Genomic DNA, 14,852 nt, shown 5'->3' with positions numbered 1-14,852 from the left:
TATCCTTTGTGGTGTTCATTTGATGTCTGTATAGTGGTATGTGTAGTTCATTTCACTTTGACAAAATGTAGCAATAAAATGTACTCACTCAATCTTGCTATTTTAAGTTTCTCATTGGTTTCTGCTTTGTTGTATCAAACAGAAAAGCTGCATGGTATTGAGAAAATCGCTGTATGTGTCAATGACTTACAGTTGTAAAAGACGTTATCATTGTTATTGTAAGATAAACAACAGATGGGTTTCAACTTTCAAACATTGGATTGACAGACTGTCAATATAATTTCATACAACGACCTTAACATAATATATATGGCCATAGGAGATGAATGATTGTTGTCAGATGGTAATCCTCTCTTATTACAAACGCAAGAGACGGTTATAGCAGACAATTACAGTGGTGATGGTGATGGTGATGGTGATGGTGATATTGTTGTTCTTGTCGTTTTTGTTGATTTTGTTGTTGTTGTTGTTGATGTTGTTGTTGTTGTTGTTGTTGATGATGATGATGATGATGATGATGATGATGATGATGATGATGATGATGAAGATGGTACATAACTTCACAGACATCATGGCCAAGCAAGTATGCCTTCCTGGAGAATGGTGATTTAAGAGGAGTATAAACCCCCTTCCCTACCCTCCACAATCAGGTCCGAAGACAAATCACTACGTTGACAATACAACTTTAGTAGAATAATAGTATTTTACAATATACATTATAATGTGTTGCTTTTTCACCTATCATTGATAGTGTTATTTTCTGTAGATCTTCTAAGGAGTCGATGGGCTTGTAGTGTTAGAGACACTGACAGGAACAGCAAATATCAACTATCGCATGTCATTAGTTTTCTACACATTATTCTGATCAAATATGATAAGCCAACTAAGTCACCATTTTTACTTACGAAATTCCTTTAGTATAAATTGCTATACGCTAGTCCTGACATCAAAGCCCACCAAAGTCCATGGTTCCATATGTTAATACACTTTTATTTACAATCCAACATGACATTAATTGTTGTATGTTGAAAACTACATTGTTGAACTGCGACAGCAGGGACACAAACTGAATATATGAGCTGTTTACTCAAGTCAAAATACTCACAAAAACCTAGATTAAACTATTCTAGTGTAATGTTAATGTCTTCGATGACATAGTTTTTTGCATTCCTAGAACTGTTGATTGCATGGTAGGGAACTGTTGATTGCATAGTAGGGTATCCCTGTACATTTTTGATACGTATTATAAATTACATCATCGGATTGTTCTTTAGCTATATCTTAATACCAGGTTTGAGTTCAGCAAATTGCAAATGGTGGTTAAGTGTACATCAGTAAGTAGAAAAATGTGAGTAACTTTTGATGTGGATAAAAAATTCATATAAGCTCAGCTTATCCTCCTTTAATATTGCCAGGCAGACAATCGGCAATCATAATAGGTAGAAAGAAATGCATATGAAACTTGTAAGTCAGTCCGTATAAATTGATGTAAAATACGACGTTTCGAATAAATATTCTTTTTCAAGGTGCTATCAGCGAGCTTTAGACATGTTAGGTAAAAACACCTGAACACATCTGAATCTTATGGAACAGAACATCATAATAGGTAGGCAGTTCTCATACTATTCTGAAAGAATCTGTTTTGAAATTGAGTTCGGATTGTTGATGACTATCCAGATGTTAACTGTGTAAGATAGTTTTCATAACAGAAAGTTGATTTATAATTCAACAACAATTTCTTGCATTGTTCCTCTACATTGATTTGATATCAGCAAGGTCAACAGACCCTAAACGTACACTTTGTATTCATACGTGAGAAATCATATGTATCTGAAAATGATATTGTTTAGTCGTTATTTTATTTTCAACGTATAAGTTCGAGTGGCCTTATTCCTGACAGCGACCTCTGAAGTCGATATAGATTTGAGTTGAAGTCATGGCAATAATTCTTTATTGCCATGACTTCAAACTGACATATATGTCAAAACCTGTGTCTCCAAATCATTTCAATATTTGGCTGTTTGTTTGCTTTGTTGTCACCTTCACATGTTAAGTACATACGGACTTTTGAGGCTGTGACCAAGATAAAACACCAGGGACTTTACAAGTAAGTTCTCTGGGGAGGGTAATATTTTAGAAACTTGAATTACTGAGTTCCAATTTACTTTGATTCATTGTATTATTGTTATCTAACTTTAGCTCTTCCGTTTTTGTAGATTTTGGTATCTCACTACTCCCACCGCTGCCACCGTTGTATCATAATATCAAAACATGAAATTGAAATCACTGTTGACAATCATGCAGTGAATCAGTTGTAAGTTGTGGTGTGAGTATCTCACAAGCGTAATTGAAAGGGAAACAATGGTATGAGATATTGGGGATAATGAAGTGAATAGAGGATGTTGGCCTTGGTCCAGAAGTGCACAAAGCTTATCTTTAAGAGATTATAGCTCTGCCAATTTACATCCAAACATGGGAATTGATAAATGCAGTGAATTCGCACGAACTCGTTGTGGTGGTAGTAGAAAAGGGAAACAAGTTGAATGTGGAATTCTTTGAAATTATCAACGTGGTTTCAGTGATGGGTAGTCTCAGCCCTTGACTCTGAAACTTGTGTCCCTTTTCACGTCTGACAACACCATAAGCTATCAACAAATATTTTAACAGAGGGAGGATCTTGAGAAAGGAAATTTGGGGAAAGGAAATTTGGGGAGGGTCACATTTTAGGAAACAGAATAAGGGGATAAGGACATTTTACGCAATTGACAAATTTGATTCCCCATTATTATCATTGAAGGCTCCCACAGTCATAAAAACCCAAGGCTTGCCATTGATACACGTGTTATCATGAATATGGTCTAGGCTTTGAACCCTTGTGATTTCATCACTGAACTTTGTTGTAACTAAAAGTCAGCGTTTGGATTAACTGTTATGCAATCCATGCCTTGTATATCTAACTTTAATCAAAATATTATAGTAGTATATTTACTATCCAAGTGCGAGATTTACTGAGGCATTGATAGCTTCAATAACGAATGCTAAGGGAGACTTCGGTAATTACAAAGAGGGCGGGAACCCGGACTGGACTGAACATAGGAGACTGGAGTAAAATACCCCCCCCCCCCTCCAACCATATTATCCCTAGTCTTGTAGTAAGATTTCGGATCTGCACTGTGAAGGTAGCCGAACAAAAGCGGGAAGATGATTGAAAACCTACGCTGTGAATTTTCAGTATATGCAAATACAAACAACGCTCGAGAAATGTTGGTACTTGTAGAAAGGGAGGGGTCTTTAAAAGTTTTGGAAGAGGAAATGTGGGTGGGGCTGGGAAAAAAGTGTGTTTCAAATAGTTTCTCTCCCTCCCCTCGCTCTGTAAATTCTGACCACAGCCTTGTTGCCCAGGCTTCAGATACAAGTAGTACAAACGTTATACTTACTCCCGGGACCAGCAAAATGTTGCAATTTGACGATATTCTCAAATATTTAGGCGAGTTCGGACCGTACCAAAGACGTCGCTATTTTCTACTCTGTCTGATGGCGATAATTCCAGCTTTCCATGCATTTGCACAAGTGTTTTTAGCAGCTGAGACCGATTATTGGTGTCGCGTCCCCGAACTCCAATCTTACCGGGACGATAACTGCACGAGCGAGGGAGTACCAGATGAAACGTGTATCGAATCTTTGAAGAATTTCAGCATCCCAGTGGAAGCGAGTTCGGATTCGTGTGGCAACAGTTTTACGTACAGTAACTGTTATCGGTATAACATTACCAACATCAAGTATGGTGCCGATAAAGTTATTACAGATTACACCAACGACACCAAAAAATGTGACTATGGTTGGGAGTATGACCGTTCTCAGTATAAATCATCAGTGTTTCAAGAGGTATGTATTTCATATGATGAATGATGTACACATTTAAATATGTCATAGTTGTGTTGCTATTCTTGTTATAAACCAAGTTGGAGTCAACAGTTGATGTTTTTCATATGATGGTATGTATTTCATATGATGAATAAATTATACATTTGTCATATTAAGTTTTGTAGCTATTCTTGTTGCAAATGAAGTTGGCGTTACAGTTTGACCCTGTGCCTAGCATTAGACTTTGCAGAGTGTTGATATACAATGATATTATATTACAGTGATAAAAAAAACTGTATGTGTGTGGGGGTGGGGGGTGCTACGATCCGAAGTTGCAATGACTAAGATAATTCATTTATTAAATTACGTTCACATGTCGTCACTATAACTCTTACTACTACTACTACTACTACTACTACTACTACTACTACTACTACTACTACTACTACTACTACTATAGTTTTGTGTCTTTTCGTGTCCTGAACAGCGTAGCCTGCCGTAGGAGTATTCATAGAAGACCATAAAGCTAAAGCTACATAGAAAATCTCGATATCTCTCTGGATTCAGGCTATGGGTGATTGGCCATACATATAACATATGTTGCACTGGTCTATCTTTCACTCTTGGTTATCCTACACCCTCGCTGGACTCAAAGTTGATTTAGGCTATGTCCTCGCTCCGAGTTTTGAGAGGATATAATATTACCAGAAATCAATTATTATGTGTGAGAGATCTAGACCAAGTCTTGCTAGATATGTGTTATACTATTATTCTTAGTAGGTTTTTCTATTTGAATAAGTAGGCGTTGTTTTCAGATGTACTGTCTACTTTGATGATGTTTTACTAATATGCAGTGCTTTGGCCGTTTTATAGAATAAATACATCTGTTGTTTTTACTTTTATTTTGCATATGATAACTGGCTGTAATACAATATATATCTGAAATTATCAAAAAGACCACGTTCCACCACGTTCCGCCAAGGACAGCCCTTTAGTGTGAAGGTTATCATTGAAACATTCTGAGCCTCGGTTGAATCTCATAGACCGCCGAACAAATTGTTTAGTGGTTTTAGGGTGAATATTACAGCTATTACAGGGCTAGTTTATAGTTTCAATGACACGAGATATCAGGTTCGATTTCAGTGAGACTGGCTACAAGGTTTTATGTTAAATACAACAAGATGCTGCACAATGAACTGTATAGCAAACATTGGCTGTGTCTCTGTTTATAAGTCCGAGCCCTGGTATGTAGGAACAAATATTGGCTGGGCATGTATATGTACACACACACACACACACACACACACACACACACACACACACACACACACACACACACACACACAGCCAGAATGAGAAATTAACTTTTGTGGTGTATTTAACTTCTTCCGTTATGGTAGGAAGGCAAATTTTGGCTATCTGACATATTTGATTACTGCAAAGTTGGATATTTTAATGTACATATGTCTATTGTAACAGTAGTAGTGTGCATGCTGCTACTGTGTATATTTATTAACCAAAAGCAGAGCAGACAATCTCGTGCTATCTGTAATATATCGTGGTCAGTCTTACTAAACTTTTGCCGTGAACAGTGTGATAACTTTAGGGTCGATTTTACAGTGTCAGTTACTCTTTACAAATCCTTAGAGTAGGCGACTGTCAGTGTGATAGTTAGTCTATCTAGCAATGTTGAACGGTAAGGTGAACAAACTTGGGACAAAACCTACATCACCAAACATTGTTGCACAGTGCAAATAAGTTGTATATTGAAGTGATCTATTCATTCACACCACGACAAAATTTTTAATGTCACTTTCTATCACACTTTTAAAGGTTGAGAGGTGTTTTTGTAGTTTCGACATCGATTATAATTGCTGACTACATCGACCTTTACTATCGATATATGAAAACCCTAGGCAGATCATAAACCATAATGTTACATTGTGTGTCATGCTGTACATACATGTAAAATCCACAGTGTTATCACAATGCGTTGTGTTTGTGTGGTGAATACCGCCTCGGCTGAGGGTAGTGACATTAAACTTGTGACATGTGGACCGACAGGGGAAATTCGACAGTAAGTGGTTCCTGAACATACCGACTGCCAAAATGGACACAAAAATACATAAACTGCTAAGTACATGTACGTGATATATGTGGGTAAAACCAACAACGTCTGCCAACCTGTCATTCGTCCATCTATCCATCCATCCATCCATCCATCAGTACAATTATCCACTTCAAAGTTGACTAATTTCGATTTGTTTGGGATGAAGTCGAAGTAAGAATATTATCGATAACATAAGTAATTAGTTGTGCCGGTTGACATGGCAACCAGATTTGAACAACCACAGACAAGGAGAAAAAGTCAACTTCTGATTTAATATAAAATCTTATTATCGAGAGTGATGTCAATCAATGACACGATGCAAGTCGAAGGCATTTAATATGCTGAATTTGAATATGGAGAGAAAGTGATAGGTCAAATAAAGCCAAGTTCTACAAAGGTAGACAGTCCGAAATATGTGTACAGGAAATATGTAAATATTCAAATTTTCGGAATGGTAAACATGTATCTTGGGCTAGACAAACTTGGAACGGTTTACTAACCTATCCAACACTTTCATAAACGAGAAAAAATGGACCCACTATACTAGGGTTGTCGGCATCATTTGCATGCTTATACTTCATACACACAATTTCTATAATAGTAACTTTCCATCATTTAATTAATGAAGGCCAACAATTACAATTGAACAGCTTTAAAAGCAAATTGCCGATATGTGTATTAATTGAATAATTCATGTTCCATTGTAGTTTGACCTCGTATGTGACAACTACTACTTAGGAGCTTTGTCATCTTCAATGTACATGGTTGGTCTGTTCATTGGTGCTGGACTGTTTGGCGCCCTCTCTGATAAGTAAGTACCTTCAACTGGCATGATTATAGTTTTTGTCACTTCATAGTAACGTGTGTGTGTGTGTGTGTGTGTGTGTGTGTGTGTGTGTGTAAAGAGAGAGAGAGAGAGAGAGAGAGAGAGAGAGAGAGAGAGAGAGAGAGAGAGAGAGAGAGAGAGAGAGAGAGAGAGAGAGAGAGAGAGAGAGAGTAGTATATCTGACAGGTTCAGCCTATCAGGGTCTGTTTGTGCACATAGAAATATATATTAAATTTTAAATACACAAACAGACCATGACAAGCTGAAACAGTCGTCTGAAGATCGTAAAAGTGTCAAACTCCAACTATAATTCCTTTTAAGTATATATTTCTCTCTCTCTCTCTCTCTCTCTCTCTCGCTCTCTCTCTCTCTCTCTCTCTCTCTCTCTCTCTCTCTCTCTCTCTCTCTCTCTCTCTCTCTCTCTCTCTCTTATATATTTTACAGGATTGGTCGATTATCGTCGTTGATGATATCGAATTTTGCTTTGATTATTTTTGGTACAGCGTGTGCCTTCTCACCAAACATTATCGCTTACAGTGTTTTCAGAGTCGGTGTTGGTGCTTGTGTTATGGGAAATTTTCTTGTCGCCTTTGTGTTAAGTACGACTTCTCTGATTATATTATATAATTAACAGTACATAGTCCAGAAATAAATTTATTTTCTTTGGTTTTGCTTCGTAGTAAGAGCTGTTACTCAGATCACATCGGTCTGTCGTTAAAAATAATATAGTTTTTTCCCCACAAATACTATTTTCATCAAAAATTTGTGTTACATGGAATGTTGCGTATGATTTGTTGAAATGAAACATGAACATTGCACCCCTTAATATTCTCATTGAAAATGACAAAATCATATGTTGCCGTAAATAGAAACAAAAAGCAAAAAAAAAGAAGTAAATCTATTGTAGTGCTTTAGACCGTATCCTTTCAACGTAATACTTGTTTTTGAACTTGAAAGACGAGAACCATGCCCTCCAGTGTTAAGTTTATAATATGTCCAAACATTCTGTCTTCCAGGCACTGAACTGGTGGGACCAAGCAAACGAGTTTTCGCGGGAATAGTAATAGAATTTTTCTTTAGTTTTGGTTATATGTTACTGGCGTTGCTGGCATATTTAATTCGTGAATGGTGGATACTTCAACTCGTCACAACTCTGCCAAGTATATTTTTCATAACATATTGGTGGTGAGTCACAGCTGAGTTTTTGACATCATAGTTAATCCTGCATCCGGGACATACATCTACCTGGCTATAAGATTTCCCGGCACTTTTTTCAAAACAAAGTGTTTTTCTCTGCAAAATTTAACAAATGTTGACACGCAATTTTTGAATTTAAATCTTATTGCTAAATCAGTACGCACGAATTCATGTCGAAGGTTTTGAACATAATTTGTAATATTTGATATATTTAAAGTGGCCATATGGATGAGAATTTGGTATTTATTTTGGATTTTTATTTGATAAAACAGCTTCACTATGTTTTTCTACTTGACAAAATAATGTGAAATAACATATACCAAGTCTATGTTCACATCTCAATAAACGACAAAACATTAAACAATGTGTAAAATGTTTGTTATTGTACGTACAATAACAAACTTTTTACACTCTTTGCATCTTTTTGCAATGTATTGAGTTATGAACATGGACTTGGTATACGTTCTTTCGCATTATTTTTTCAAGTAGAAAAACATAGTGAAGCTGTTTTATCAAATGAAAATCCAAAATAAATACCAAATTCTCATCCATATGGCCACTTTAAGGAGATTTTATTTTCAGAGAAGCGTGTAGCTACCCATTCTACATTGGTGACACGGTGTTCTGTTCAGTACTTCTAAAATAAATAAGAAGTCTTGCTACATTTTGTGTAAATATATCAATATAGTACTCAATTCTAGTCGAATATAGATAACGAGGAACACATCATAAAGTAATTCGACGTTGCATAAATATTCCACATTATTCTATCTTATGTCACGTGACTTGGAAAATTAACCTCGCTAATTAATGTAAAAATAGTGAAAGAGTGAATGATTGGTGTTTGGTCGGCGGGAAAGACTTTAAGAAAACAAACATTTCGACAAAGAAAACACCCCTTTACCAACGCAACACCATTATCAAGACAACACGTTATGTAGTAAATTGACATGCATTGATTTAATTACGACATTCCAAATATATAGTTAAAGTGTCAGCTGAAGAGATTTGTAGTGATGTTTATTTAAAAACCCGGACAAAAACGCAGATAAAATGTTTTGTCTAAATTGTCTCCTTTTCTGACTTTACTAATTTTAAACCTTAGTGAGTCTAAACTGTTTTCGTTTAAAGGATAATTCCAGAATCCCCCAGATGGCTGCTGTCAGCTGGTAAGATTAAGAGGGCTGAGAAAATTATCAGAAAATGTGCTCAGGTCAATAAACGTACTGTTCCTGAAAGTGTTTATGATGAAATGCATGGAATTGGACAGCAGAAAACTAAAGTGAGTTTCCATGGCAATAATCAGAGTTCAATTTAGCAGAAATGAGTGAGTGAGTGAGTGAGTGAGTGAGTGAGTGAGTGAGTGAGTGTGTGTGTGTGTGTGTGTGTGTGTGTGTGTGCACGCACGCGCGTGCGCGCGTGCCTGTCTCTATGTCGGCGTATGTTTGCTTGTGTGCCTCATGTTGCTGTTCACCCCCCCCCTACATGATGAAATTGAGACTCGGCATTGAGTATTACTTAAATGCGTTTAATTGAATGTGTTTTTGAAATGATGTGTAGATGGTGGAGAATGCAAGACATTTCTCTCCTGCTGACAAACTGAAATGGGGTCACACTATAAATCAATACACTATAAATAAGAGTACTTTTTCTCACAGGAAGAAGTTGAAGAAGATGAAAAAGCCAGCTTTTTGGATCTCTTTCGTCTTCCAAATATGCGGAAAAAGACTTTGAATATATTTTTCAATTGGTAGGTTTACAACTGCAAGTTTTGGTAGACGTCTGTATTGTACAAAACACCATGGTTTACCTTTACAGGACAACGTGACACTGAGCCGCCATTGAAATATTGCACAAATAAACGGAAGTGACGTAACATCTGATAACGAGGCTCTTCGCATTAGTAGGATAGGTTGTGTGTTATTTTCCCCGACACAGTAGTACTATTAGTACTACTAGTACTACTGTCTACTAGACTGGGCGACTACAGAACAGGCTAAATTTGGAGATAACAAGCAAAACCTTCCTTTCTTTGGCTTTTGAGGTGGCGAGCATCGTCCTTAACCCTCAGTAAGCTAGTAACTAAGGCCATTTCCAGCATTAACATTGTCGTGCATAAGGTATATCGAATGAAAGAACTGAAAGAAAGTTGTTTCTTTACTCTTTTTATGACTTGTATTAAAGTTGTAATCTCTTTGATGTCAGGGCTTGATACCAACTTGATACTCAACATTGCATTTTATTTTAGGTTCACGAACAGTCTTGTATACTATGGATTATCACTGAACACGTCCAACCTTGGAGGCGATGACTACCTCAATGCATTTATTTCCGGTGCTGTGGAGATTCCTGCTTATGCTATTAGTTTGTACATACAAGAAACTTTCCTTGGTCGACGATGGTCTTTATTTGTCACCATGGTTCTGGGAGGTGTTGCCTGTATTCTGACTCTAGCAGTACCAGATTGTAAGTTTGCATTTAGTAGAGTGCAACGAAGTGGAAGATTGAGTGGCACAATATTTTGTTGATTAGTTTTCCATGTACAAATATATCAATTTATAGTTTAATAGACTTTTTTTTTTTTGGGGGGGGGGGGGGTTCACACGTAGACTATTTTATGAGGGGGCTAGTGTTCGGAGGGTTGGGAAGGTTCAAACATGACATTACAATTACACCTAATTACACGTGTTTAATTGTGCCTCAAGAATTCAGACATTAATTTGAGTAAATAATCTCAAAAACCGTGACTACAGCAAATGCAACAAGTCCATTTTCAATGACACTGGTCCACAAATAAAGTATGTTTAAATCACTATGCCTGAAACTTCCTATAGTTGTGCAAAGTTTGAATGAAACCATTTGTATGATACACGGTACTGTTAAGTCCCAGAAACATTGCACAAAATCAGGATTTCGGGCTTTATAAAAATGTTTAAGGAAATCGATCTGCTTACTTCAACCTTTTAACTCATCCTTCAGGTTCTAGAAAACCAAGTACACAATTTCATCACATTTCATCACTCCATTATTACTAGCTCCCAACAGGCGATGCCTGGAGCTATTACATTGGGTTCTATCTATACGTCCGTCCTTGTGTGTGTGTGTGTGTGTGTGTGTGTGTGTGTGTGTGTGTGTGTGTGTGTGTGTGTGTGTGTGTGTCCTTCAATCGTTTCTCAGACATACATGTGCCAATTTCAACCAAACTTGGCTCAAAGGTAATATAAGCTTACTATGTGTGATATATACTCGTTTCTTAATTACGCTACCTTGACCATTATTTGAAACTGATTGCTATATTTGTGACAAAGAAGTACATTTTGCCTCTTATCTCCAGATTTGAAACATATTGACACCATTCAAGTGGCTACCTTAAATGTTATCAATGGTAGGAATTCTAATAGGACATTGTCGTTTGATCTTGACCTCCACCTTTAAGGTCAAATAGGAAATTACTTGATAACTTACGAGGTTTTGTATTCTACTAGTTCTAGGGATGTCATTCAAGTACGCCTATATCTTTAGCGGTTAGCCTTCAAGCTGGCTGGACTCTAAAGCTTCACCCTTGATCCTAATCTTCAGGGTTAAGTAGTAAATTGTTTAATAATTATATTATTGAAAGCAAGCTTTCTTTTTATACTTTGACCTTTGACCCTGACCTATATCTTCATGGTCAATACACAAATTGCTCAATGTCTTATCCTTTGAATCAAGAAACACCATTCAAGTAAGTGTCTGCATTTATTTTCAAGATCTAAAGCTTTGACCTTGACCTTCATCTTCAAGGTTAAATGGCAAATCTTTCAATAACTTTGGAAGAAGTATAACTAGAGCCACCATTCAAATGTGTGCACCAACATTAATAGAAGTAAATTTACTATTCAGACTGACTTTTGACCTTGACCTTCATCTCCGTCTTTATAGTCAATTTTGCGATACAAAAAAAAAACAAGTCTGGGGCTACGTTCATTATGACGGCTTTTTTAATTACAGGTGAATATCAGTGGATCGGGGTAACTCTCGCCATGATAGGAAAATTCGGAATATCAGCCTCGTTCGCTATCATATACGTCTTCTCAGCAGAACTGTATCCTACCCCTGTACGGTAAGTTTTACAGCCTTCATCAATGTGCATTTTCTAGGAATGGACTCTTGTCAAATAGAAAATAGAAAACAGGTGCTGTGGTAGAGGTGCCTAAATTTCACCAGGTAGAGATACCTAAATACTGTAAAACAAAAATACCAAAGATTAACATCCATGGTCGATTCTCTAAGTCTAGTGATCATGACAAACTCATATTATGGAACAGCTATGATTTGAAAAGACTTTCTGTATCATGATAGCCTGTGTAAATCCATAAAATAACTTTTTTGTCGTCTTGTAACACAACGGTCAAACTTTTTTCTTCTGATACCATGTTCATAAATGGTCCACTCCCGGGTCCTCCTTCAAATAAACCCGAGTGCACCGTAGTGTGCAGAGGTGATAAAATGGCATGGAATATAAACAGTGCACGTTCACAGATTTGCGTACAGTCTGTGATCGGCAGTAACGATGAAATATATTGAGTTTAATATGTTTGAGCTCATTTGACCATTTTGAAACAAAGCCAATAAAACCAAGTTAGGTAATGTATTATTTTTCGAAATTGACAAGTTCTAATCAGCATGTGGCCTTAAGGAATATCTGATTCTACTACTATTTGATCAGCGTTAAACTGCCATTTTTGATATTTTACCTTTGAAATCTGACAAGTGCTAGGCTAGACGCTGAGATACATCGTATTCCACCTTCAATGGTCTGCCCTTTCAGTTTGACGATGCGTAACTTACGGACAAGTTCTAAACAAGCAACACTATTCTAGCGGAGAAATCTTCAGTGTTGAAGGACATATTAATCATTACAAATTATTTCTTACAACATAGTACTATTGGAATGGGAATGTCATCAATGTTTGCCCGAATTGGTGGAGTTTTAGCTCCTCAGATGATTTTGATTGGTCAGATATGGGAACCTCTCCCAATCCTCATATTCGGTACAACTTCAATTCTTGCTGGAATTTTGGCAGTGCTTTTACCAGAAACAAGGAATCAGAAACTGCCAGAGACAATGGAAGAAGGAGAACGTTTTGGAAAGTAAGTTATTCTCACAATACCAGTTTATTTGAAATGACTGTGTTTCTTTAAATGACGTCAACACCTGATCACAAAAGCGACAGATCGCGTTCTTTTAGAAAACACAAAATAGAATCTCGTGATTAGTACTCTGCCACACATGGAGACACACCAGACCACAGGGGACAGCGAGCATGTAGACACATTAAACTAAGTGTAAATGTATTGGTACGAGAATGTGATGTGGTCTGGTGCACTGTGGCATGGCGGTCTGGCGCAGTGTGGTATGGTATGGTGCAGTGTGGTACTGTGTGGTGCAGTGTAGTGTTATGTGGTGCAGTGTTATGTGGTCCGGTACAGTGTGATGTGTTCTGGTCTGGTGCAGTGTTCTGTTGTCTGATGCAGTGTGGTGCAGTGTGGTGTGGTGTGGTGTGGTGTGGTGTGGTGTGGTGTGGTGTGGTGAAGTGTGATGTCATGTGGTCTGGTCTGGTCAGATTTGGTGCAGTGTGGTGTGTTATCATAATGCAATGTGGTCTGGTGTAGTGCGGTGTGTGGTGTGTGATGATGCAATGTGGCGTGGTCTGGAGCAGTGTGTTGTGGTCTGGTGCAGTGTGGCGTGGTCTGGTGCAGCGTGGTGTGCTCTGCTGCAGTATGGTGTAGTATGGTGCAGTGTGGTATGGTATATATGATGTAGTATTGTATGATATAATGGGATGTGGTTTGATGTAATTTTCCCTATACAGGAAATGTAAATCGACAGCCGAACAAGCCAAGTCATTGGGACATGACAATAAAGCACTCTCTATGGAAGACAAGAAAGAACGTTACATGGTTGAAAACAATGCTGACCGTGACGGAATAAGTAACCCTTCGATGGATACATCTACTGGAGATATGAAAAACTCAAGTAACGTTGCAACCAAACTATAGATTGAGCTACATCGTCCTCATCACATGGTTATTACGTGGCGTATGACGAATCTAATCTATATAATTCAGGATATTCTAAGAAAACAAAAATCTGTGCATTATAGCATACATGTAAACTAAGTTTTATTCATTCGGACAGAGAACGAAGAAAACATAGATTACATTTTAATGTACATGTATAACTTAGGTAGACATATATAAAACAATCATATATCTTTAGTGACAGTATCTTTGTAATGTAAATGACTGTATAGTAAGCTTAATAATAAAGGTTTTGACACTCAACATAGAAGAGTGATTACTTTAATTTGTCTAGATAAGTGAATAGATTTGTCAAATACTGATAGAGGAGCAGAGAACAACTCTTAAAGAAGAGGGGTATGTTATTGATAATATTATGGATATCGTACTTATTCTCCACTTTCAGGGAGAACGTATACCTTCTTTCGGTTACTGGTTTGACTAGTTTTGGTGTACATTATTAATGAGGTTATATACATAAATAACGATCTTGCACGAAGAAAGGCTCATTTCGAGACAATAAAGATGTATTGTATTGTATTGTCTTGCGTTGCGTTGCGTTGCATTGTGTTGTGTTGTGTTGTGTTGTATTGTATTGTATTGCGTTGCGTTGCGTTGCGTTGCGTTGCGTTGCGTTGTGTTGTGTTGTGTTGTGTTGTGTTGTGTTGTGTTGTGTTGTGTTGTGTTGTATATCTTAATAATACATATTTCAAATTTCCTATAATGTCGTACATGCATTGATGGTAAAAGCCCACATGTATTGCACAAATCTTAGCTTTTATCCACAATCAG

General features: G+C 37.2%; 1 protein-coding gene across 1 annotated transcript; it reads left to right on the top strand.

Annotated features, from left to right (window-relative positions):
• The first annotated feature begins 3,453 nt into the window (after positions 1-3,453).
• LOC144433320 (organic cation transporter protein-like) lies at positions 3,454-14,039 on the top strand. The gene is made up of 10 exons (XM_078121627.1): positions 3,454-3,885; positions 6,682-6,785; positions 7,245-7,399; positions 7,817-7,985; positions 9,129-9,279; positions 9,656-9,747; positions 10,246-10,463; positions 11,988-12,099; positions 12,921-13,130; positions 13,853-14,039. Exons 1-10 carry the CDS (start codon positions 3,454-3,456, stop codon positions 14,037-14,039), a joined length of 1,830 nt encoding a protein of 609 aa, XP_077977753.1.
• The last annotated feature ends 813 nt before the right edge of the window (positions 14,040-14,852 follow it).

The sequence above is a fragment of the Glandiceps talaboti genome, chromosome 3 (assembly GCF_964340395.1).
Source record: "Glandiceps talaboti chromosome 3, keGlaTala1.1, whole genome shotgun sequence".
Lineage (NCBI taxonomy): Eukaryota > Metazoa > Hemichordata > Enteropneusta > Spengelidae > Glandiceps > Glandiceps talaboti.
Note: the sequence above shows the minus strand (reverse complement) of the source record. Positions and strands in the feature narration are given on the sequence as shown.